Here is a 27,832-nt window from a genome sequence, read left to right on the forward strand (position 1 = left end):
AGCTCACTGAATAAAACTGCTTCCTGAATACATCTCTTACTTTAGGAGTAAAATATTTTTTGGCATAATAATATGCTGGTTTTGAGTCATCTTGTGGTTGATATGCTAGTTCCAAGATCTGCTGGAGAAATGGAAGGGTTCTGATTCCTCGCATGCCTAACTGTAAGGTCTCTGATATATAGATGGCTAATACAGCTATTTCTATGGCCACCTGGAAGTAACAAAGAGCATTAACTTTATTTCTGTATTTTTGTGAAACACATGAATATTGAAAGACATAAAAAGTTGTATGAGACTTAATCTTTAACAAATGTTTCCATTCTTTGCCAGTGATAACAGTTGTTGTCATAATGTGAAAAACTTTGGGATATCACCAAAGAGAAAGGTATCTTGGTAATGCTCAGAAAATTGATAGAAGGCTGGTTGTTGGGGGGCTTAGCTTGCATTACTAGTCATACAGATTTTGTGAAGGATTTGCTAGGTTACATTTACAGTAGTTAGAAATTAAAAATGGAGTCTCGTGTATTGTTTCTTTCTCCCAAGAACTGAATGCCATCTATATCAGCATTGTCCTTTATTGAGGGAACAGGAAACTTCCATTGTGCTTTGTTGTTGGCGTTCTAATTTGTCTTGTTTTAGGGATATTTGTTTTAGTATATTTGTTCTTTTAAGCATGTTGGGCACCATTTTACATAAAATTATGAATAGCTTACTTAGATCATAGTGTTATGATGCAAAGAGGCTGTGCACAAGGGGACTTGTAGGCTAGTTTAGCACTAACGTCCAGCCTTGACCAGGAGAGAGCAAGTTGGAACAATGACTCACAGAATTACTAATAAATCATCTAACCTCTCTGCTTCAGATTTCAAACTGGTTACATCTTGGAATCATTGGATTGTTGGAGGCTAAGAAATTAATCTATGTTGGCCTGCATTTCTAAGAAGAGTGATTTTATTACACTTGCTCCAGCATATATATTTGGAGGAAATGGGAGTGAGAGTGGGAGGGATCAAGTGTCTTAAAATCTCTGACAGTCTTTAGGTCTCCCCTGAACCCCTTGCCCCTCCCAAACACACACACACACACACACACACACACACACACACACACACACGTGCGCGTGCACACGCACACACATGCGCACACACACATGCGTGCGTGCACATGCACACACACGCGTGCACACACACACACCTCCCTCTATGAGACAGGGCTTACTGACTAGTTCAAATGGCTTGGGTTTTGTTTAATTTCAAAATCTGGAATTGCACTGAGCCTTCTTATTGGATAATCCTCTATGACTGAATTCATATGTATTTTAGGAAAAAAGGAGAGGTCGTCTGCATTAGAAACCCTTTACAGCTTGAGTTATTTTTAAATTAATGAAGGAAAACAATTTTCCTCCGTTCAACTTTTTTTTGGTGTCAAATGAAAACTTTTAGGAATAATATCATAATAGCAATACTTTTATACAAGGAAAAAAGATAATCTGAAAAATTAAAAATGTACTTAAAATATTTGATGTAGATGTTTACATGGGGAGATTTACTACTTATAAGAGCCCTATCTTTTGAATAGCAGTTTTTTCACTTGTGTTGTTTTTATTGTTAGGTCAGATTGTAAGTTTTCAACTCTGTAGGCATACTACATTTTGTGTAAGTGCTAAATATCCCCGAATAGGTTTTATAAGAAATGAGGGATGCAGATTTTATTGGGATCAAACCTGGAATTACTGGAATGTAAATTGTCTCCTTACATTTCCAAGTTCTCAAAAACCTTCTCTTCTTCTTACAAGTTCTAAATATATTCTCGAATTTAGTTTGTTTTTTGATCATCCCAGGAGCTGAGAATCTCTCAGTTGTTTGAGGGCTCTCATGTTATTTGACACACTATTCCTTTATTTCCCAGAGTTGGTTCTTTTCTTTTTTTTTTTTTTTTGTCTTTTTCTGAAGTTGGAAACAGGGAGGCAGTCAGACAGACTCCCGCATGCGCCCGGCCGGGATCCACCTGGCACGCCCACCAGTGGGCGATGCTCTGCCCATCTGGGGTGTTGCTCTGTTGCAACCAGAGCCATTCTAGCGCCTGAGGCAGAGGCCACAGAGCCATCCTCAGCACCCATGGCCAACTTTGCTCCAATGGAGCCTTGGCTGCAGGAGAGGAAGAGAGAGAGAGAGAAGAAGGAGAGGGGGAGGGGTGGAGAAGCAGATGGGTGCTTCTCCTGTGTGCCCTGGCCAGGAATCGAACCCGGGACTCCTGCACGCCAGGCCGACGCTGTACCACTGAGCCAACCGGCCAGGGCCCGGTTCTTTTCTTAACCCTAACCTTACCATACTCCATAGGATTTTAGTAACGCAGGGGTTATGTTTGAGTGGAAGTTGACTTTTGAAATAAAATTATTAGGCATATTATAGTTCATAAATACTTTATTAGTATGTTAACATTCTCTGTTTTTCATACCTGTGTCTTTTTCCTAAAGACCTTCCAGGTTTTTGCAAGATCATTTGGTGTTTAGAACCTGTAACTGGTTTAAAAAAAAAACCAACTTTTTTTTTTTTTTTTTTTACAGGGACAGAGAGAGAGTCAGAGAGAGGAATAGACAGGGACAGACAGACAGGACCAGAGAGAGATGAGAAGCATCAATCATCAGTTTTTCGTTGTGACACCTTAGTTGTTCACTGATTGCTTTCTCATATGTGCCTTGACCGGGGGGCTACAGCAGACCAAGTAACCCCTTGCTCAAGCCAGCAACCTTGGGTCCAAGCTGGTGAGCTTTTTGCTCAGGCCAGATGAGCCCGCGCTCAAGCTGGCGACCTCGGGGTCTTGAACCTGGGTCCTCCGCCTCCCAGTTCAACACTCTTTATCGACTGCGCCACTGCCTGGTCAGGCTGTTACTGGTTTTAAATGAACAGGGGTACTTCCAGGAATTAGATCAGACAACTGAGACCAGAGAGTGCTTATTTTCATTTTTTCTCCTTCCTTCCTTCCTTCCTTCCCAGAATGGGAACATGTACAGCAGGCAGGAATATGTAATTATACAGAGTATTTTATATTAGCTGTCACATGCAGTAGCCTGTATCTATACTTCAAGAACTCTCTTACTCATTTTTGATAGTGGTTGGGGAAATGAAATTCAGTATAGGTATACCCCTCCCCTGCCCGCCACCCCCTCACACAAACAGTGTATGCACACAAACACAAACATACTGCTTAGACTTGAGTAAGACCTATACATGGTGTTTGTGCTTCACCTTCTGCAAATCGAACATGTAAAGGAGCATGTTTAAAGTGTACTGTATGGCTTCAAATAGGAAGTTGTGTTGTTGTAAAGTCTTACTGGCCTCACCAAAGGTTAAACTCAGTTAACCTAAATTTGCTAGGTACCCGTTTTGCTGGACATAACTCACAGACATAACAGTAATTTTAAACATCAAGTAGTATGAAATTCTCATTGGTGCTGAATACTAATAACAGTTTATTTGTTTAGTTTCTTTATTTAAAAAAATCTTTTTTAAACAATAAGATTTTCTCATGCTTCCTGAGGTTTGAGAAATGTGATGGTTCAAGGAGGGGAAAAAAGCCAAACCCAATAACACAGTACCAGAACCATGTTATTTTACAATTGGATCACTGGGGTACTTATAATATTTGAAGACCTAATTATAGTTATACCCCCTGAAATAATTATAAGCTCCTCTTCTTCTAGACACAAAAATTAAATGGTGAAAATTCTATGCCCATAACACAACACCACTGTGGATCAAACCCTACCATTTTCCTACATGAAAAAGGAATGTAATTGGGCCAAGCTGACATTCTAGAGAGGATGCGTATAGACTAGATGATAAAGTTGTTTATTCCTCCTCCTCCTCAGAAAACAAAACTCTATAATTGTCATTTAAACTAGAATGTTGAAGGCAAGTGGCCTAGGCTTTCCTTAATGACAAAAAATAAAGTCCACCTAATGTTCTTCATCTATGGAGAGGATTTGTTTTGACAGGTAGATACTATACATGGAAAACTTTACACATTTGATTGTTTTCAAAATTTGCACAGGAAATTTGTCCTTATGTAAAACACATTATTGCTTTTTTTAATCTTTGAAAATTTAAGATTTCCCCCCTTTATTCTCAAACAGCAGTCAATATCCTGTATTTTAAATTCGAATTATAAGCTGGTTTAGACCTTGATTGAAAAACGTGAAAGGAATAAAGCATTACAGTTTGCCTGAGGAGAAATGAGTTTACAAACCCTCAGGAATGAATTAAAGATGAATCCATTTGTTTTGTTGGTTTGAATTTGGTGTCCTTTGCTGCTGAGCCTCATAGATTCTATCCGTTTGGGTTACAGTAATTAAGTAGGTTGGACTGGTGTTGTCTTTAAGAGACTTGCTGAGGGTACGCAAAGGAAAAATCCAGGTTAGCACGTAGTCCGCATCCAATACATGCTACAGATTACTCATGCATATTAGTTGTTTCTTAAAGCAATCCGGCCTGATCAGTGCTTGGAAATGATACTGACAGATCCCACTGTTTAGACCAGGGGTCCCCAGACTTTTTACACAGGGGGCCAGTTCACTGTCCCTTGGACCATTGGAGGGCCGGACTATAAAAAAAAACTATGAACAAATCCCTATGCACACTGCACATATCTTATTTTAAAGTAAAAAAAAAAAAACGGGAACAAATACAATATTTAAAATAAGGAACAAGTAAATTTAAATCAACAAACTGACCAGTATTTCAATGGGAACTATGCTCCTCTCACTGACCACCAATGAAAGAGGTGCCCCTTCCGGAAGTGCGGCGGAGGCCGGATAAATGGCCTCAGGGGGCCACATGGGGCCCGCGGGCCGTAGTTTGGGGACCCCTGGTTTAGACCATGGGTCGGGAACCTATGGCTCTGAGCCAGATGTGGCTCTTTGATGACTGCATCTGGCTCACAGACAAATCTTTAATAAAAAAAAATGATAACGTTAAAAATATAAAACATTCTCATGTATTACAATCCATTCATTTTCTACTGCTCATGTTCATGGTTGTGGGTGGCTGGAGCCAATCACAGCTGTCCTCCGGGACAACACCAAATTTTTACTGGATAATGAATGTACACGGGTTGTTGTATGGTTCTCATGGAATTACATTTTAAAATATGTGGCGTTCATGGCTCTCTCAGCCAAAAAAGTTCCTGACCCCTGGTTTAGACTCTTGCTATGAGCCCAGTACCGTGCAAATGCTTTACTTACCTCAGAACAGCCAGTTGAGGTGGGTATTACTACCTCCATTTCAAGCTAAGTGCATTGGGCAACTTGAATGGGCACAAAGCCAGTAACCAGATCCAGCCTTCCAAATCCAGAGCCCACAAACGGAACCATCCTGTCTCCCTAGAACCACTGTTAGGTTCCCTTCTGTGCACCTGAAAAATAACTTGCTATCCTATGCACCAAACCTTTTCAATAATAAATAGGTAAACTTGGAAAACAAAAATTCATGAATAATCTCATCATGAAGAGGTAATTATTACTAGATATGGTGTTTTGAACTTTAATTCTTTATTTATGAAAAACAATGCCATTTTCATTTTTTTTTTTTTTTCTTAAAGCAAATGTCAGTTTACTTTTCTGGTCATGTTAACTACAGTAATAAACTTTCTTCATAAATATGCAGCCTCTAGCATCTCTTCCCTCCTGACAAATATGGCAGTCTCATGACAAGGTAAAAACAAAAAAAAGTAATGAGGTCATGTGAGGTGGGTGTAGTGACAGGAGGAAGGAGGGAGGGAGCCTGTGAAAAACATCCCCAAGGAAGGCCCCAGGCTTTGTGAACAGCAGGCTGTGGTGTGGAGGGCAGGGAGTGGTCCCACTGAGTGTGGGGAGTGGGAGGGATCACGCTGGGCTTCACTCCCTGCTGTGGGTCAGCTGGTGCTTAAGCAGCTTTGAGCGCTGGCTGAAGGCTTTCCCACACGCACTGCAGTCATAGGGCTTCACTCCAGTGTGGATCCTCTGGTGCTGGATAAGCACCGAGCGCTGACTGAAGGACTTCCCACACTCGGTGCACTTGTAGGGCCTCTCACCAGTGTGGATGATCTGATGTTGAATGAGGTGTGAGCTCTGGCTGGAGCCCTTACCGCACTCAACACACGTGTATGGCTTCTCTCCAGTGTGAACCTTCTGGTGGTGGATGAGGTTTGAGCTTCGGTTGAAGGCTTTACCGCACTGGTTACACTCATGGGGTTTCAATCCATTATGGATTCTCTGATGCTGAATGAGAGTTGAACTCTGGCTGAAGGTTTTTCCACACTCAGTACATTCATAGGGTTTCTCTCCGGTGTGAACTCGCTGGTGAAGGATAAGGTTGGAGCTGTGGCCGAATGTCTTCCCACATTCCCGACACTCGTAGGGCTTGTCACCTGTGTGCACACCCTGGTGCTGAATGAGGGCTGAGCTGTGGCTGAAGGCCTTCCCGCAGATGCCACACTCGTAAGGCTTCTCTCCTGTGTGGATTATCTGGTGCTTTCTGAGCACTGAACTGTAGCTAAAGGCTTTTCCACACACATTACACACGTGAGGCTTCTCTCCAGTGTGAATCCTCCGATGCTGAATGAGGCTAGAGCTCTGACTGAAGGCCTTCCCACAGTCACTGCATTTATAGGGCTTCTCTCCAGTGTGAACCCGGTGATGCTTAATGAGGTTGGAGACCCGGCTGAACGGCTTGACACACTCATTACACTCGTAAGGTCTCTCTCCAGTGTGAACCCTCTGATGCTTCCTCAGGTGTGAGCTCTGGCTGAAGGCTTTTCCACACTCATTACACTTGAAAGGCTTCTCGCCTGTGTGAATTCTGTGGTGTTTGATGAGGTTGGAGCTCCTCCTGAAGGCTTTCCCACAGTCACTGCACAGATATGGTTTCTCCCCAGAATGAATCCTCTGATGTTGGACAAGGTTTGAGCTCTGCCTAAAAGCCTTCCCACCCTCACTGCATTCATAGAGCTTCTCGCTCAAGTGAGACTTCTGGTGCTTCTTAAGTCCGGAGTTCTGGCTGAAGGCTTTCCCACAGTCACTGCATACATATGGCTTCTCTCTACCATGGGTGACCTGATGCCTAACGAGGTTCGCGTGCACACGAAAGGCTCTCCCACACTCGCTGCACTGGTGGCGCTCACTCACATGTGACCTCTGATGATTCTTAAGAACTGAGTTCTGGCTGAACGATTTTCCACATTCACTACATACGAAGGACTTCTGTCCAATGTGGATGATCTGATGTTGCATAAGTTTCGGGTTTCCTCTGAAGGTTTTCCCACACTTACTACATATGAAGCTGCTTTCAGCTGTGTGGAGCCCCTCATGGCTAGTTAGGTCCACACTGTGTTCGAAGCTTTGGTCACACACATACAGATGTGGCCTTTCTTCCTTGGAGATTTCCGGATATGCCGCTGGGTTTTGCTCAGACTGAAGCTTCTTTCAAAACTGTCACAGTCCCGCTCTCCCTTCCCCAAGAGGCTGTTAAGGGGTACTGACACTGGTGTGAAGTCCTCCTCTTGGCAGAGGGACTGCACCTGTCTCTCATCATCAGGGACTCCCCAGTCTCTTTCTAATACGTCCTCACAGAGTACTCCAAGCTCAGCCGTCAGGGAAACATCACTGATACAACTTTCTGATATTTCTGCCTGTGATTCTAAATCCTCAGAAATGTCTTGCTTCTGAAAAAACTCCTTGTCCTCAATCCTGGTGTCCCAATCTGGCAGCTGGTGGGGAAGGGTGGTGTCCAGCTCAGTGTAGCTGCAGCAGAGTGGACCAGCGAGTGCAGATGCAGAGTGGGTCACGGTGGGAGCATCACTCACATAAGCCTGGGCTGCAGGGATCCAGGGGGGTGATCCCGGGACTGAAGATTCCATTTCTGCCTCTTCAGGGCTAGTTCTGAGGCTGGGCATGACTTGGGCCTGCTCCGTCGCTCTGCGGCCCCGGCTCCGAGGCAGGGGCAGGTGGGTCGCCGCGGCGCTTCCTCCGGAGGGCGCCCCTCAACCCCCCAGGTCGGATCCCGCCCAGGCCCAGCAACCCCGGGCCCCTCCGCCGGCGGCTCCCGAGACCCCTCGTGCGTCTGCGCTAAGCCTACCGGGTCGGCACCCCCCGCGGGGCACGGAGTGCGGCCGGCCGGGAGGAGGGAGGCTTCACTCCTGCGAACTGCGTCCCCGGGGGCCGCCCCCCCATTTTCATTTTTTATTGAATATATCTGACAAAACATTCTGTCAGTTTAAGTTGTACAATGTGTTAATTTGATACATTTATATATTGTAATATGATTGCCATTGTAGTGACTAGTGATGTTTAGCACCGCTATTACATTACATAATTATCATTTCTTTTTAGTGTTTGAGATTATTTTTAATTTCTTAGTACGTTTGATGATTATAGTACAATATTGTTGTCTATAGACATTATACTGTGCATTAGATACCTATGGCTATTTACTACTTGTTGCAAGTTTGTACCCTTAATATCAATTTTACCCCCACCCCTCCATTACCATTTTTATTGTATGCAGAACCCTCTGATGGCTTCTTTCTCAGAAGGACATCATATCCAAAGTCTATAAAATGACACAACAGTCCTGCCTCATCTCCCACCCCCAACTATACTGACTTCTCTGATCTTTCCTGATGCTCCTCCCCACCTTCTTTTCTTTTTCCAGCCATAGCTGCCTCCTTTGTGATGCTCTAGAAGACCTTCATACACATTTCTGCCCCCGGACATTCGCACTTGCTCTTTGTACTGCTTGGAATACTTTCCTCCCGAGAACTGGCATTCACTCATTTACTTCAGGACTGTGTCCTGATGTCACTACATCAGTGCAAACCTCCTTGACCAGTTTATATAAAATATAAAATAGCAACCCTCCTCTCTGAGCTCTCTGTCTCCTTACTCAGCTTTATTATCTCCATGGTATTATCACTATCTCTTATATTTTCACTTGTTTACTTATTTAATTGCTGTTTTTAGGCAGGGATTCTGTTTTGTTTATTGCTTTATCCTCAGCAACTAAACAAGTGTCTGGAACATAAAAGATGCTCCTAAAATATTTGTTGAATAAAAGAAAAAAGTGAAAATGTGTGTGTGTGAAGATGTACACATGCATGTGCCCACCCATCAGGCCCTGTCTTATATGTCTAGCCTGCTTAGCATTAGGACTAGTATTCCATTATATGGCTATTTTAAAATTAAATTATTGAGGTTTCATTGGATTTGCATGATTTGTTACCCTCAGATTGTCCTTCAAATGGTAGTTGGCTTTGATTTTGTTATCCTTTTACCATTAATTTACAGAACCAATTAGTAGCTAATTCCTGTTGGGTTTCCTCTCCCTCCACCTTAAACTCAATATTCCTTCTTCCCATTAGAACTAAGCCACTCTTTTCCTAAAGTCATAATTGTGCCATGTTTTCAGATATATTAAAAGAAAATAGGTTTTTTTAGACTAACAGGTTAAATTTCTGATTCTCTCATTTTCAATTCTTGTGTTCTAAAGCAAATTAATTTCTGAGCTATAGTGTTGTTGATTATAAAGATGGCATGATAATATTTAGCAGAGTCATTTGCCAGTTTAATCAGAATAACTCATGTGAAAGCAATGCTACTTCATTATTATATTCTGAAAAATTCAGGCATTTTGGAATCCCTGGCTCAGTATTTTTTTCACCTCAGAATATAAATGAATGTGGTAGGCATAGTGCTAAAGATGTTACCTAGGATTTATATCTTCTGGTTGTTCAGTCAAACACTAATCTAGGTACTGCTTTTAAGGAAATTTGCAGATGGAATTAAGGTTAGCAGTGAGATTAAGACAGGGAAGGTAGGTGTTTCCTTTAAGATTGGGAGTAAGACAGGGATGTCTACTTTCACCACTCTTATTCAGTGTAGTACTAGAAGTCCTAGCCACAGCAGTTTGACAAGAAGAAGAAATAAAAGGCATCCAAATTGGAAAGGAGGAAATACAACTATCATTATTTGCAGATGATGTGATACTGTATATAGGGAACCCTAAAGATTCCACCAAATCTTTTGAAATGATAAATGAATTCAATAAATAGGATAGAAAATAAATATCCAGAAATCAATTGCATTTCTATACACCAATCATGAACTATCAGAGAAATTAAGAAAACAACCATTTTTTAATTGCTTCACAAAAAATAAAATACCTAGGAATGAATGTAACCAAGGATGTAAAAGACCTGTACTTGGAAAATTATAAGACACTGAAGAAAGAAATTAAAAGAGATACAAATAATTGGAAGCATATATTGTGTTCATGGATAGGAAGAATAAACATCATTAAAATGTCCATATTACCCAAAACAATAGGTAGATTCAATGCAATTCCTATCAAGATACCGATGGCATATTTCACAGAACTAAAACAAATATTTCAAAAATGGAACCACAAAAGACCCCAAATAGCAACTGCAGTCTTGAGAAAGAACAAGTTGGAGGACTCATGCTACCTGATATCAAACCATTCTACAAGGCCACAGTAATCAAAACAACATGGTATTGGCATAAAAACAGACACACAGATTAACGGAACAAAATAGCCCAGAAGTCAGCCTTGATGGTCAATTGATATTTGACAAAGGATGCAAGAACATACTTGAGGTAAAGATAGTCTATTCAACAAATGATGTTAGGGAAATTGGGTAGATATATGCAAAAAAATGAAACTAGACCACCTTCTTACATCATACACAAGAATAAACTCAAAATGGATTAAAGACTTAAAGGTTAAACTTGAAAACATAAGAATCCTAGAAGAAATCATAGTCAAATTTCGGACATTTCTTATAGCAGTATTTTTTTTTCTGATATGTCTTCTTGCGCAAGGGAAACAAAAGAAAAAAAATAAACAAATGAGACTACATCAAACTAAAAAGTTTTTGCACAGTATAGGAAACCAACAAAATGAAAAGGCAATCCATGGAATGGAGAATATATTCACTGATACATCTGATAAGGAGTTAATATCTCAAATGTATAAAGAACAAACAAACAACAAAAAATGGGCAAAGGATCTGAATAGACACTTTTCCAAAAGGACATACAGATGTCCGATAGATGAACTAGCCACACTGTGCTCAGACTTCTGATCCCCCAAAAACTGTGAGATAAGAAGTGGGTGCTGTTTTAGGCTACTGAATTTGTTGTGGTAGCAGTAGACAACTAATACAGTGAGTTTGAGTTTGAGAATTAAGAACAATATAGGAAAGATGTTTGAGCATAGCTGCTGTAATAGACAGTTACTGATCTTCAGCGTTGTGTTTCTGAATGAACTTGGCCTCATGGAGCCTTCTCCTTTCCAGAGATGTATCTGCTAGGAAACTTCCATAGAATCAGTGAATGCATCCTTCCCCTTGATCAGCACTGGGGACATCGGGGTGGATATTAATGTATTCTAATAGTCTAACTCTCCTTTTTTCTTTTTTGTTAAAGCAACTTTTTCCATCATAGCACTTCCTCATCACAAATGTTTTTAGATTACCATTTACCTTCACGGTTGATGTCTACCTTTTCAGGAAAGATGTTTTGGCTTCTGGCCAAAATTTAGAAAATGGGCCTTAGGCATATTTCTGGAGATCTTCTGAAATTCCAGTATTCAGAAATATGTGTTTTTATTATATCCCCTTTCTATTTCCATCACCTTTGTGTATCTCCAGTTATTTTCAGTATTTCACTTCAGGAATGTTACTGAGTTTGGGTCTATAAGACAAGAAAGAAATTTGGTTTTTTGCCCTGGACAAATAGCTAGGTTGGTTAGAGCATCATCCCAAAGTGCAGAGTTGCTGGTTTAATCCCCGGGCAGCGCACGTACAGGAACAGCTCGATGCTCCTGCCTATCTGTCCTTCCTCTCTCACTGAAATCAATAAATACAAATTTAAAAAAAAAAGAAAGAAACTTGATTTTGCGAATAGCTGGGCCATTTTCCTTTACCAGCCACTCTCAACATGCATGATTCCTATAAATCCTTCCATATAATCATGAATTGGTTTATACTTGGGCCTTTAGGGCAGCTCTTGAATGTTAAGCCTGTACCTAATGTCCATTCATCAAAATACTTGAAAAATATTTTCAGATGGCTATTTTCAGCCATGTAATATTAATTTCTATTAGCTGTATTTTAAAACTTAATTCTTAAAACCTTAAGTTACCAGCCCTGGCTGGTTGGCTCAGTGGTACAGTGTTGGCCCAGTGTGTAGATCTTCCCAGTTCCATTCCTAGTCAGGACACACAGGAGAAGCACCCATCTCCCTCCCCCTTCCCCTCTTCCCCTCCCCCTCCCCCTCCCCCTCCCCCTCCCCTCTCCTGCATCCATGGCTCAATTGGAGCGAGTTGGCTCTGGGCGCTGAGGATGGCTCCATGGCCTCTGTCCACCTCAGGTGCTAAGAAGAGTTTGGTTGCTGAGCTGGAGCATTGTCCCAGATGGGCAGAGCATTGCCCCCTAGGGGATTTGCTGGGTGGATCCCGGTCAGGGCACATGCAGGAGTCTGTCTCTGCCACCCCTCATCTCACTGAATTAAAAAAAAAAAAGTTTTAAGTTACCAAAGCAATATGTGCTCATTGTAATATTCAAATAATCTTATTAAAAATGGAAATCTTCCTCTTCTTTTTCCCCCACTCCTTTTCTATTTGTGATACTCTGTAATTAACAGAAATTAAAAATCTAGTATCATCTCAGACATATACGACATTCATACACACATATGCATATCCAAAAATACTTGTTGGTTTATAAAACACTGTCATACTATTATCTTGTGTAACAGCTTCCTTTTTCCCTCCTTCCTAATGTGTTATGAAACATGTTTTTGTATATGTATACACAGCTCCATGTTTTATAATGACTACATAGTGTTTAATTGGATGGATATACTATATTTATTTATATTTGGTTTCCAATTATTCATTAATTCTAAAATGTTGCCATGAGCATCTAGGCTCATAGATCTTTTTCTGTAGAGTCTGATAAGTGAAGTTGGCAGGTAACAAGGTCTGAGTATTTAAAATGGTGATAGATGCTGCTAAACTGTCATTCAAAAAGAATCCATTTACAGTCCCTCCTATAATTTATTAGATTTTCTGAAGAACACCCAGGAAAGTTTTAAGAGCAGTTGATTGATTTCAAGGAGAGAAACTGGGTGTCCAGGGCATAGGAGAAGGAAGGAGGCTTAATTTTTAGAACAGGTCCTTTTCTACCTTTTAAATTTTGTGCCATGAACCACAACAAGAGTGACTATACTGTATTAGACTCCGTTTTCCCACAACTTTACAAATATTATATCTTACCAGTCTTTTAGAACAGGAAATACTGGGTCTTATTTTGATTTACATTTCCTTCAGTACTTGAGAGGTTGCTTTAGCTTTATTTCATTAAAGTTTAATTCGTTTTTCAAAAATTTACAAATACATTCTCATTGTAAAAATAAATAACTGAAGTACTGAAGATAAAGCCTCCGTTCCTCGTCTTTGCTCCCTCGTGGCACTACTGCACACTGCTCTTCTCTCCCCAGAGCCACCTGATGGGGCCTAACCTTGTGGGATTATTCTCTGCAGTTAATATGTTGTTGTTGTGTGTGGGTGTGTTTCTTTTAAACATAAAGAGCTTAAGGAAAAGGCAGACCCCAAAAGTGCAGGCACTGGGCAAGCTGGTCATGAACAGGGAGTTTCTTTCCTTTTTATATGCATTTGCTGAGTGAGACATGGAGGACTTCCTGCACTTGGAACTTTTCAGCTCCTTTCCTTAACCCTTCAGATAATGTATACAGCCCTCTGCATATAAGAACAAAGAGTGAGTGTACTTTTTATCTCCACAATCATATTTAAGGGTCTTTGAAAGGAATTCGAGTGTCTAGTTTAAAAATAATCTTTTTAAACATTCACATGGTTCATTTCACAAAAATAGAATTCTTTAAACTTCTATCATTATGATTTACCAAGTCTGGTCATGTTTTCACAGTTTTGGGTTTTTTTTTTTTGTAAAAAAATGTGTTCTGTTTTTTTCTGGGAGTTGAAGAGCAGGGAGATGAAGATATACTAATGGTAAAATTTTGCAGGACTGATTTTTCCCTTCTGTACTTATACTTGCTTTCACTTTCCTCCCCAAGTCTCCCAGTGCTTCCATTTGGCCTTTGATGTGTGTCTGTCCTCTCATATTTTTATACAGATGACACTTTCAAGTTCTTGCCAGAAAAATTCCAGGAAAATCCTTTTTATCTTGCCTTTTAGGTTTCTCCCACCCCCTCCCGCCTACTCTGCGCTTTGTTCCCAGGATTTCTCCCAAGCAACCAGCCCTCCACACACCCCATCAAGGGCAGATGCTGGCCAGTCTCTTCGCTGGGGTCCCAGCTAGTACCCTAGAACTTGTTGTCTTCCTGCCTACTGTCAGGACTGCCCTGTCACCTCTACTTCTAGGCGGTAGGGCACTGCCAGGCCAAATGATGACTCATGGCCTCCTCAGCAGGCTGATAGACATCAGTCTTTCAATTATTCATCTCTTAGTGGCTTCCTAACCCGTTTCCTTTGATAGTATTTTTTCAGTTTTCAAGTCTCAGTCTGTTTAGCCCTTACTCTCTAAGGATGACATCTTTCCCTTTTACGGAAAAGATCTAGGTCAGGAGTCACAAACGCAGCTGCTGGCAGGAGCTATCAGAATTGCTAAAACGCACGAAGTGGTGGTGGGGACAGTGGTAAACTGCAGGGTCCAGCCATGTATGAGGTGGGGACAGCAGTGATCGTTGTCCTGTGGAAGCTTGCGTCCAGTGTTGCCCAATTTTCTGTCTTCTCTAGAAAAATCAAATATCAAATTTTCTAGGTGAAATCTCTTCAAGTTTCTTTTTTTTTTTTTTAAATTTTATTTATTTATTTTATTTATTTATTTATTTTTTTTTTATTTATTCATTTTTTTTTTTTAGAGAGGAGGGAGAGAGAGAGAGAGAGAGAGAGAGAGAGAGAGAGAGAAAGGAGGGAGGAGCAGGAAGCATCAACTCCCATATGTGCCTTGACCAGACAAGTGCAGGGTTTTGAACCGGCAACCTCAGTGTTCCCAGGTTGACGCTTTATCCACTGCGCCACCAGAGGTCAGGCCCTCTTCAAGTTTCAATCACATTTTTTGAAATGTATGACGTCCAACAAAACAGATTTGGCAGGGAGCCATCTTGATTCTCAAGCTTCATTTTCCTGTGTCTGTATTTGCATTTGCCTGCATTTCTTTGATCATTTGTTTCCTGTTTCAGGCAGTTTCCTCTCTACCTCCTTTATCTGCATAAAAACATTTAGGATATCCCCTTTCTTTTCTTTAGTGCTCTTGCCTGTCTTTCTAATATTCCATCTTTTCTTTAATCTTTTATATCGAATTTATTAAACAAGCAGTCTATTCATTGCCTTTACTTCTTCGTTTATTTCTTTGATCCCTGCCACATGCCTTCTGTCTTCCTGACTCCTCTGAGGTTCTCTCATTCTTTGCATGCTCTGATGTGCGTTAACCTGATATTCTTCTCTGAACACTACTTCTCTGTGTTTCACTCGTTCCTATTGCTACATCTTAAACATATTATTTCTCCAAGCTTTTCTCCCTGGCCCTCGCTCTTCACTTTTCCTTCTGGTGGCTCACTGTGTGTTCTGCTGGCACATCAGATCGAACATATTCAAATGGGATTCATTATCTTACCTCTCTCCCAACCGCAGCTCTTTGAACTGACTCACATTTTTGTTAATGACACCATTTTTAAAAGACATTTAGGTTCAAAACCTTGGAGCCATCTTTGCGTTCTTTTTCACCTCTTCTATCATTTCAATCACCACGTCCTATTTTCTTCATCCAAATTAAGCCATCTTTGCGTTCTTTTTCACCTCTTCTATCATTTCAATCACCACGTCCTATTTTCTTCATCCAAATTATAGCTGGTATTAGAGTCTTCCTTTCTCCTTGACTTGACTCAGAGACCTTTGACTTCTGAATTAGGAATCAGGTGGTTTCCACCCACCTCTAGGTATCCATATTAATTTATGTAAAACACAACTCTGACCATACCGTTAACTGACTCAGGAAATGTCAAAATCTCTCAATTAACTTACCAAATTTAGTCCAACCTCCTTACCACTACTCATCCAGGGCTTTTACAATCTACACCCCCTCACTGTCCCTCACACACTTTAAACTCCATCCAACCAGAGCTACTGCTGTTCTCTGAACACCTTCCTCCACACTTCTACCCCCATGCTCCTGTTCCCTCTGTCCGAAATTCTCCTTGCTTCTTTCAACTCTTCTATGTTCTTTTGAAATCCTATATTGTTCAAAATTTCATCTTGCCCATTACCTCTTTTTCAAAATAGCCCCCAATAGCTATCCTTAACTGAAAGTTATTTCTTTCCACCTGTTTTTTCCCCCTAGTATTATATTCACCTCTTTCATGTTATATTATGTTACATTATGGATCATTAGCATACTTCTCTTTGAATGGACTGTAAACTCTTTTTCCAGAGTCTATGCCTTGTTATTAACTTTTTACCCCCTATAGCACATAGTCCAGTGGTAGGTACTGAATACATATTTTATTTATTTTATTTTTTTGTGGCAGAGACAGAGAGAATCAGAGAGAGGGACAGATAGGGACAGACAGACAGGAAAGGAGAGAGACGAGAAACATCAGTTCTTCATTGCAGCTTCTTAGTTATTCATTGATTGATTTCTCATATGTGCCTTGATGGGGGGGGCTACAGCAGACCGAGTGACCCCTTGCTTGAGCCAGAGACCCTGGGCTCAAGCTGGTGAGCCTTGCTCAAACCAGATGAGCCTGCACTCAATCTGGTGACCTCGGAGTCTCGAACCTGGGTCCTCCACATCCCAGTCCAATGCTCTATCACTGCACGACCTCCTGGTCAGGACTGAATACATATTTTAAATGAGAACTTTGGGGTTATTAATAATTAAAACATAGGATGATTAAATCCCTTTACACCCAGTACAATATAATTCATGAAGTTTCTAGTGCTAAGTGCCACGACTGGCACACAGTCAACTCTTAGTCAAGGGGGGAAAAAAACCTCTGTCCCTCACTTGAATGATTGTAAGCAGCCAAGAAGATTAGTTCCGTGAATGTTCAAGGTCAGCTGATTCTGCCTGCTGTTTGCAAAATTTGGAACCTATATTATCACACAGCCGGGATAGTTTTTGTTCAGAAGTACCATATAGACAGAAATTGGCAAGAACTCAAGTTAGGCAGCCGCCTCTAGGGAGAAACAATTGACAGTAGTTCGCATGGTGGGTGAAGGAAAGAAGTGGCTCCCCAAAGGTGAGCTTTAGTTTTGAGAAGGATATTTTTGCTTTTAGTTAGGGATAATAATGGTTAAAAATGATTAATAATGGCAACTCTTTTGAGAGCTTACTGTGTGCCAAGCTCTTTTTCTGAATTATCTCACTGAATTTTCACACAATAGGTGTGAAGTGTATTATCTCCATTTTATGGATAAGGAGCCGGAAGCACAGAGAAGTTCCATGAGCTTGTTGAAGGCCACACGGCTAGAGGGTGGTGGAGCTGGAATTCAGCCCAAACTGCTTGCTGTAGGACCTTCCCTACCCTCTCTATAATGTTACATGGAATTGAGAAGGGAAGGAAAGGATCAGTCTGGAACATTTGTTTCCTGTTCTCGTTCTTTTGATTTAAATATGGGGGGCTGAGCAAAAGTAGGTTTGCAGTTGTTTGTATGGAAAATAATACAATAATTAATAAGAATAATACAAGATACTCTGTGTTTCACATACTCCCAACTGTAAACCTACTTTTGCCCCTCACTACTATATTACTTTATAAGCCAAGGGTTCATCATCTGTTCTTGCCCCAAAGATAGTTTTATAGACTCCTTGAAAATTGTCCTTATTCTTTTCCCCTATTAATGTCAGTGGAATAGAAAAGCTCACTGCTTTTGTTCAGTGTACCATGGTATATCTATCTGTATCTGTGTATCTGTCTATACACAAGGGGCAGGAAAAAGTTAACTAACCTGAATTTTGAAGGTAAGCTGATGCATGTTATATTGTACTTAGGAATGTAGTCAGGCAGTGGAATACTAACGACTACCGGCCAAATAACCAGGTTTCTTCAATAAATAACTTGCAAGGAGAAAGAAAAGAGATGTAGGACGGAACCAATAGATTCAAAAATTCTTAACAGACTTATCAACTGACCACATTGGTGGACCCTGATGAGAACAAACAAATGGTTTTTGAACATAAGACAATTGGAAATGTGCTCATTGACTAGAAATACGATGGTATTGAAAGAAATAGAAATGCCTCTTCTTAACAATAAGAATTATTTTTAATTTTAGGTGTATGTGATAATAGTCTTAACATTAAATTATCTTCTGGAGAGATATACTCTCGGAAGGAATGATGTAATTTTTGGGAATTGTTTCAAGGTAAGATGGGAGTGTGGGTGGGAGAGAGTGTGTCTACATGGAACAAGTGTGGCCGTGAGGAGTGATTGCTGAGGTAGTGAGAGGTACATTGTACTTATGTGTTAATCTACTTGTGTTGGTATCTTTGAAATTTTTCCTAAGGAAAAGTTTTGGAGAAAAAGTGAGCTGATAAATTAAGCCTGTGGTACTATTTTTAAGTCCATGAAGGTGGTTTAGCCTCCATGAAGTTTTATCCTGGCTCAATATTCAGACCAAGAACATGTGGAGAGGACATTCATTCAAAGCCAAGTTAAACGTTGTATCTCTTTATTATTACGGAGACAGTCCAGATATTTAAAAAAAATAATAAAGGCATTGGAAAATAGTAAAAATTTCCCTTTAATCTTGCTTTTTTAATTTCCTCTTAAGGCACTGAATGGTAGTTGCCTCAAAAAGCCAAAACCAATCTTTACATCATGAAGGAGAACAGTAGCATCAGAAGTTATGTTTTTCATGTTTTCTGGGTTATAGGTTTTGTTCTTAATCTCAGAAAGCACTTCTAATATGTTTTTTATTTGTTGACTTTTTAAAATCAAGGTGTATAGGTAAAACGTTCTTTTTTTAATAATGCCACAGAGTTGTTTGGACAGCTTAAGTCTAACTGTTGATTATGCTTATCCACTCTCTTCACTCATTTCTGTAGAATAGATAAGACTGCCAATATAATTTTTACCCCAAACATCTCTTTCAACTTTCTTTTCAACTTCCTAAATGCGTAAGAGTGAGAGAAGGAGTGGTAGCTGAGAGGTCTCTTTTGCTTTAAGAAGTAGATGTGGTCTGACCAGGCAGTAGCAGAGTGGATAGAGCGCTGGACTGGGACGCAGAGGACCCAGGTTTGAAACCCCGAGGTCACTGGCTTGAGCGCGGACTCACCAGCTTGAGTGTGTAGTCTCTGGCTTGAGCGTGAGATCATAGACATGACCCCAAGGTTGCAGGCTTGAGCCCAAGGTCACTGGCTTGAGCAAGGGGTTACTTGGTCTGCTGTAGCCCCCTGGTCAAGGCCCATATGAGAAAGCAATCAATGAACAACTAAAGTGCTGCAAGGAAGAATTGATGCTTCTCCTCTCTCTCCTTTCATGCCTGTCTGTCCTTCTCTCTGTCTCAAAAAAAAAAGAAAAAAAAAAAAAAAAAGCAGATGTGATGCCAGGATGCCCTCCATTCACTGATGGCATGTGGGGGGGGGTCATGGGTTCCCTAGCTGTGCAACCATCTCCTTGCCAGCATTGAGCGTTCCGTGGTCCTTGGCTTTCTCATTCTACCATCTCTCCACCTCTCCTATTTCTCCTATTTCCCACCCCCCCACCACTAAAATTCTTTAATGGGTTTGCTACCATGACTGTTTCTTTGTGCTGGTGTCCTTCTGTCCTTAGTTAGGTATCCTCCTGCATTGCACTTAACAAAACTCATCTTGTTAGTGACCACTTACAACCTGATAAAACTTCTGCCTGAACTCTGTAAATCTATTTTTTTCAGTTGCCTTGCATCCATTCACCCTGTTGCAGTCTCAATGTGATCAAAATTTAATATAGATCCAAATGGGAGACTTGCCATTTGTGCTACGTGTTTATTTTTAAATCCACCAGCTGCACAAAAGTGGTTGAAATCAGCCAGGGAATTGGACTCCAGTGTAGTGAATAGTTGTTAAGAGCAGACCTTCTAGGGTTAAATTGTCTGAATTAGAAACCTGTCTAAAATTGGATAATTTGCTTAATCTATGTATCTCAGTTTTTATATCTATGAAAAGAGGTAATAATAGTCTCTCCATCATGGGCAGTGTTGAAGATTGAATGATTAATATACATCAAGCACTGAGAACATGGCCATAAACAGTAAGCCCTCAATTAATGGTAGCTATTATTTTTTTCTTTTATGTTAAGTAATTCTTTAAAAAAATGAATAGGAACAAGCTGCATTTTCCCATTTTTAGTAGGGTTTTAAAAATCAAAACTCTTTAATTTTGTCATTTTAAGACAGGTTAGAAAATTCTGTGTTCATATTTTATAGAGTACAAACAGGAGAGGTTTTATGGATGTGATGTTATTAGGGCAAAAAAAATAACTTAATGGAAATATTTTCAGACTTCTATTTTCAGACATGTGTTTCTTACATACCTCTTTCTCATTGTGACAGTGTCATCTGGAACTAGGTCCCCTGCATGGGTTGTACAATTTGAACAAGTGGAGATGTCAGACTTACCCATTTTCTGTGTTCACTTGTGCCTACATTATCCGTCTGTGATGACTTTAAGCAGCTTGTTCATTTTGAGGGGATCTGTTTGTTTAAATTTTGACAATGTATAACTACCCCATCCACTAACGGGGCATGTAGACTCCAACAATTTGTAGTCCTTGGGAGGACACGGGAATTATGGCGACTCGTGGCTGTGACTCCCTCCTTAGAGGCCTCCTTTATCTTGTGTGACCAGTGGCATCTGGACTGAGTGACGGTTCCAATGGTGGTTCATTCATGAAATGTTAGTAAAATTTGGTCTCCCTCCCTCCCTCTTGCCTTCCCTCCTCCCCTCACTCCCTCTGTCCCTTCCTGGAAGCCTGATGTTATATCCAGGCGGCAGAAATAGTGGGCCTGGCTGATGTCTTCTGGTCCAGCTGCTGAGGGCCCCATGCTGGTATTCTCCTTTCTCCTAGAAGAAAAATCACCACCTTTCTGTCTAGAAACCTCTCCTCCCCAGCCTCCAGCTGCTCCTCCTCCCCTCAGTTATCCCTGTGCACAGGTCTGCACATTTGATATAGTGGCAGAGTGTAGATATTTTGGGTTCTGTTGTTTTCACTTAAAAGTACAGTCATCTCCCCCATTTGTAATTTTGTTTTTTGCAGTTTCAGTTACCTGGGGTCAAGTAGTCCAAAAATACATTGGGAACTTTTCAGAAATAAACAATTGATAAGTTTTAAACTGCCTGTGGCTCTGAGTAGCAAGATGAACTCGTGTGCCACCTTGCGTGACTGTGCCCCTTTGTCCGTGGCCACCACACTGTACAGCCTCTGCCTGGCAGTCACCTAGAAGCCATCAGATCGTCTCTTGATAGCATGGTGCTTGTGTTCAGGTAACCCTTATTTTACTTAATTGTGGGCCCAAAGCACAAGAGTAGTGATGCTGGTAATTTGGCTATGCCAAAGGGAAGCCAAAAAGCTCTTCCTTTAACTAAAAAGGTTTGTATGTTTAGGAAAAAACATAGCACATATAGGATTTGGTACTATCTGTGGTTTCAGGCATCAGCTCGGGTTCTTGGACTATATCCCCCATAGATAAGTGAGGAATACTGAGTATTAAACAAAAGATTTTGTTTCTCTATCACTTCAATATGACAACCTAGGTAGTTTCCTGATTTTTTGTTTTGATCTGCTACTATTAATTAAACCATTAACCACCCCTTCAAGAATAGATATTCAGGTATTTCCAGTTACTTATTGTTGTTTAGAATTCTGCTTGTTAGAATGAGCACCGTTGTGCATATTAATTTTTGTTTTAGGTAAATTATTTCCTAAGATAAATGCATTGGAGTGGAATTCCTTACTGCAATAGAGCGTTAATGTTTTCCTAAAGTACAAAAGTATTCAATATAGCGCTACTAACAATGGATGATTGGCAGTTTCACTACCAGACTGAAACCGTGTTAGGGATTTTTCTTCATATGGTATTTGAAATGGTAACTCAGGGTTGCTCAATACACGTTTCTGGTTACCATTGTGAATGAAATTTCCCCCCTGTTTTTATATATTTTATCTCCTATAAGACTAGAGTTTAGACATTTTTTTTTAGTTTTCCCCCCTAAAAATATAAACATCTAAATAAACTTGCATTTTACACAGTATATAGCAATCATTTCCTTTATCCAATATGGAGTTTCTGTTAGCTTCTCTAATGAAAAGATAACTAACATTATTCTGCTCATTTATTAAATATTGAAACTTGAGGCTTCAGTTAAGTAAGTTGACCAAGATCATATAGCCAAAGAGGCACAGACCTGTAATAGTAAAGCCCGGGCTGATCTATTCCAGATTCTGTACTCTTAGTCACCATGTTGCTCTGTGCCCTTTGATAGAAATAGCACATAGTCTTTGTTGTAAAATTATGAGATACAGGTAAGCAAAAAGAAAAATCATATTTATCTGAAGTTCCACCACACAGACAACCACTGTCTGTGTGTTGGGGATGATAGCCTATTTTGAGGGTGGAGTGGGGTGGGAGTAGAAGACTTACTCCCTACTCTGGGAGCCAGAAAGGGGTACACCTCTCTATTCTCCCACCCCATCTTGCTCAAAAGTGTGACTGCTAATAGACCTCTATGGGGGTCAGTGATGAAGAGGAAGAGGAAAGTATTAAAAACCATAGGTGGGCCTGACCAGGTGGTGGCGCAGTGGATAGAGCATCGGACTGGGATGCGGAAGGACCCAGGTTTGAGACCCGAGGTCGCCAGCTTGAGCGCGGGCTCATCTGGCTTGAGCAAAAAGCTCACCAGCTTGGACCCAAGGTCGCTGGCTCCAGCAAGAGGTTACTCAGTCTGCTGAAGGCCCACGGTCAAGGCACATGTGAGAAAGCAATCAATGAACAACTAAGAAGTCGCAACGCGCAACGAAAAACTAATGATTGATGCTTCTCATCTCTCTCCATTTCTGTCTGTCTGTCCCTGTCTATCTCTGCCTCTGTAAAAAAAAAACACAAAAAACAAAAAAAACCATAGGTGGTTTTCCTTTCTGAATCTTTACCTTATTATATATATATATATTTACAAAAATCAATTAGTATATCATGAATGGCCTTCTGTGTCATTAACTATTGGTAACTAGCCCTGCAACTTTGGTTGCTTAATATTCATTGTAGCTATTGTTAAACACATGTAGATTGTTTCCACATTTTTTCTTATAAATAACATGGTGAAAATTATATACAAACATCTTTGCTCACTTGTCCAGTTATTTACTTTAGCTTAATATATATGGGATGCTAGGTCAAAGGCTATTACATATTTAGGGCTTTGATAACCATTGCCAATTGCCAGTCTACCCTCGAGAGAAACATCTACTAATTTGGCCTCTATTAAAATGAGGAAGAGAGGGAAGGAGAAGGGAAGAAAAAGAAGAATTTCTTGATGGGGTGAAAAGCTAGGGTATTAGCCATGGATGTTATGGTTTGAAAGAAAATGAAGTTGCCTTTTACTGAGATAAAACCTTCTATGGTAGAAGTGAAAGGCATTTTTTCTCTTGTATTTTTTTTTCTTATCAGTGGTTAGGGGTATGTAGGTAGCAAAGCATTAAATGTTTCATCCTATATTCTTTTTTGAACTGCAGTAGATTCTCTCTTGAGATTTAGAGAATTTATAAGTGAATGTATCTTTCTGAACATGGAAGCTGAAAATCAAATAGTCAGATATTTTAATTGCAGTTTTTCTAAATGAATATATATCCTATTCTAGTTTAAATAAGTCTATAAAACTTCAGGATCTTAGTTTGTTGACAGAATTTCTAATAGGCAGTCACTTGGTAAGATCTATTTTAGGCAGAAAGCCCTCAGCTTTGGATATAAGCTATGGGCACTTCTGTATTTTAAAATAGTCTTCCATTGTATTGTTTTGAATGTCCCACTGTAATTCAGTTTCTTATAATCCAGTAGCTTAATTTTTAGGAAATAGGTCAGTGAGCCCACCAATTTCTTTCTAAACACTCACGTTGCAAAGATCATGGTTACTAGTCTGACAATGAAAATACATTGGTTTCATGTGGGACAGTTGAAGGGGAGGAGTCCTTCTCAGTTCCTGATGGGTCAGCAGTGGTAGAGGACATAGTGGGCCACCCCACTTTCCACAGCAAGATGACCTCACTGAGGAGTGTTAGTTCTCAGAGTTCTCCTGTTATGACAAAGTGTCGCATGCCAGTGGGTTTGTGGTAGGTAGACAGACATGAACAGAGCAAGGACGATGGGCCAGGTGTAGCCAGTCACCAGTGCGGAAAGCCCAGCTTCCTAGGAACAGGCAAAACTGGGAAAACAATGGCTTCACCCCCTGGGTAACCTTTCCTCCCCTAGCATATTGCTGGTCATGTGGTTTAGATCCCCTGACCTTTATTATCTCTGGTCATGCAATTGGACCCTCCTTTGACCCCCTTGACAGGGGAAACAAACAAGGGGGCTGGGGAATAACCCTTAATCATTAAGCCCCAGGCCAGCGAGGTTCTGACCCACATCAATTACATGTAGACCTTAGTTGTGTTTCAGCTCCAGGCACAGAGAAGCAGCAAAACCAGACAAGCAACACCATGGCTATCTCAGGACCTGGTGCATTGACTAATGACCCCCTGAAAGGACACACTTGGAAAGCTGATGAATATTCTATCGAGATCATCCCCTGGGACCTCCCCTAAAATCCCTTAGAAGCGCTTAGGATGGGGGACCCTCTCCTTCCTGGGAGTACCCTCCCTCTTGGCCCCGCATGTTTTCCTGGCCTCTCTCTCCTAAGTTCTAAAGGCCCTTCTTTTGCCGCTGAAACTTGTTTCCTAAAGCCCATTTCTCTACCTCTGTGACTTTCTAAATAAACTTTCTCTTATAATTTGAGTCTTGGTTTTGAATTCTTTCCTAGCCAGAATTCAGGTACCAAAGCTGCTGACCCGAGGTCTGGTCTGATCCCACTGGTCTAACACCTGATGCCCTTTTCTTTCTCGCCATGTTCAACAGGTTGAAGTCGCTGTTTTTATGCAAATAATCACTCTTACAAATTTCACATTAATCAGAATCCTCTTTCAGAATGCTTGTGGGATTGAAGTGATTTGACTTCATATTTTTGGATGATATTTATAACAATGAAATAGTCGATGATAAAGGTGGGAGGATTTGATTCTATAGAATTTCTTGGCTGTAGGGACTAGAATTTTAGGGGGGTGTTCTGTTTCTCCTACAATTTCAACAGAGATAGGACATATTTCAGAACATTTCTAGAAATTATTTTTTTGTGAGGATATGACTGTATGGTAAGCAATCTCTGATTTCTAACTATGCTTATGCTTTAAGACGTGCAACTAATGGGAACATGTATTCTAAAGTTCTTGCCCAAAATTTAATTGAAATGTACTGTTTATATTGTTGGGAAAATTTTACATTATAGTTCATAATATTTTTTCATAAAAACAAGTTTTAATACATTGTTACATAAAATTTTCACTACAGGTCATATTTGTCATAAAAAATAAAGTTTAAAATATTTGCCCCAAAGAAAACTTGGTGCCCTAGGGAGCCATGTTCATTCCCTCACCCCAGCTCCAGAACACTGTCCCACACCACATGCAACCGTGCATATGTTTATTTTCATATACAGTGTGTCCGTAAAGTCATGGTGCTCTTTTGACCAGTCACAGGAAAGCAACAAAAGACGATAGAAATGTGAAATCTGCACCAAATAAAAGGAAAACTCTCCCAGTTTCATACCTATTCAGTGCAGTTCAATGTGGGCTCACGCACAGATTTTTTAGGGCTCCTTAGGTAGCTATCCCGTGTAGCCTCTACAGACTGTCACTGACTGATGGCCTACCAGAACTGGGTTTCTCCACCAAACTGCCGGTTTCCTTCAACTGCTTACCCCACTGAGTAATGTTATTCCTATGTGGTGGCGCTTCGTTATAAACACGCCGATATTCACGTTGCACTTTGGTCACGGATTCGAATTTAGTGAGCCACAGAACACACTGAACTTTCCTCTGTACCGTCCACATCTTGACTGGCATGGCCGTGGGCTGCTCCTCTGTATACATGGTGTTATGTCATCATCTGCGTGTGCGCACATGCTGCCACATCATCCTACAGAAATTGGGAGGGTTTTCCTTTTATTTGGTGCAGATTTCACATTTCTGTCGTCTTTTGTTGCTTTCCTGTGATCGGTCAAAAGTGCACCATGACTTTACGGACACGCTGTATAACTTTATGGAAGACTTTATTTTATTTTATTATTATTATTATTTTTTTCATTTTTCCGAAGCTGGAAACAGGGAGGCAGTCAGACAGACTCCCGCATGCACCCGATCGGGATCCACCCAGCATGCCCACCAGGGGGTGATGCTCTGCCCCTCTAGAGCAGGGGTCCCCAAACTATGGCCCGCGGGCCACATGCGGCCCCCTGAGGCCATTTATCCGGCCCCCGCCGCACTTCTGGAAGGGCACCTCTTTCATTGGTGGTCAGTGAGAGGAGCATAGTTCCCATTGAAATACTGGTCAGTTTGTTGATTTAAATTGACTTGTTCTTTATTTTAAATACTGTATTTGTTCCCGTTTTGTTTTTTTACTTTAAAATAAGATATGTGCAGTGTGCATAGGAATTTGTTCATAGTTTTTTTTATAGTCCGGCCCTCCAGTGGTCTGAGGGACAGTGAACTGGCCCCCTGTGTAAAAAGTTTGGGGACTCCTGCTCTAGAGCACCACTCTGTTGCATCCAGAGCCATTCTAGCGCCTGAGGCAGAGGCCACAAAGCCATCCTCAGTGCCCGGGCCATCTTTGCTCCAATGGAGCCTCGGCTGTGGGAGGGGAAGAGAGAGACAGAGAGGAAGGAGAGGGGGAGGGGTGGAGAAGCAGATGGGCGCCTCTCCTGTGTGCCCTGGCCGGAAATCGAACCCAGGACTCCTGCACGCCAGGCCGACGCTCTACCGCTGAGCCAACTAGCCAGGGCCATTTATGGAAGACTTTAATCGTTTCACTCAATTCAGTCAAAACTTTCAAAATTCTTGAACTTCAAATTTTTGAATTCCAAAATTGCTTAGCATTTTTGAATTAGAATATTTTTGTGGGAAATAAAAAATAATTTGCCAGGATTTGCAAAGAAAGCTATGCATGAAAACTTTAGAATTAAAAGAAAAAAAGCAAGCCATCACTAAACAGTACTCTACAAATATAATTGTGAAGCAACATGCTAACATAAAAATATGTGGGCCTTATTTGATGTATTGTGCTAGTAGACATTGCAAATACTAAAATGTTGGCATCTTGAGGGAAATTTGACTATGACCAATTTGATTGTGGCATGAAAAATAGGTTCATAAGGACTATGAGCATCAGTAATTATCACAGTATTCATTCAGCTAATATTTACAGCATGGTGCTTGGTATTGTGGGAACACACAAAAAACTGTACACTAACATCTCTTAAAGCCGGGTAGTCAAACTTTTTATACCTACCACCCACTTTTGTATTTCTGTTAGTAGTAAAATTTTCTAACCGCCCACTGGTTCCACAGTAATGGTGATTTATAAAGTAGGGAAGTAACTTTACTTTATAAAATTTATAAAGCAGAGTTACAGCAAGTTAAAGCATATAATAATAATTACTTACCAAGTACTTT

General features: G+C 40.7%; 2 protein-coding genes across 12 annotated transcripts in view; one reads left to right on the forward strand and one right to left on the reverse strand.

The window, feature by feature from the left end:
- Positions 1 to 27,832, forward strand: part of PPFIBP1 (PPFIA binding protein 1) — a 204,749-nt gene that overhangs the window by 35,354 nt on the left and 141,563 nt on the right. The gene's annotated exons all lie outside the window — the stretch shown is intronic.
- On the reverse strand, positions 5,594 to 8,153 carry LOC136324736 (zinc finger protein 16-like). The gene is given in 2 exon segments (XM_066258008.1): positions 5,594 to 7,440; positions 7,443 to 8,153. Coding segments are annotated over 2 exon segments (2,034 nt in total). The 5' UTR covers positions 7,930 to 8,153; the 3' UTR covers positions 5,594 to 5,893.

Source organism: Saccopteryx bilineata, chromosome 2 (assembly GCF_036850765.1).
Source record: "Saccopteryx bilineata isolate mSacBil1 chromosome 2, mSacBil1_pri_phased_curated, whole genome shotgun sequence".
Classification (NCBI taxonomy): Eukaryota; Metazoa; Chordata; class Mammalia; order Chiroptera; family Emballonuridae; genus Saccopteryx; species Saccopteryx bilineata.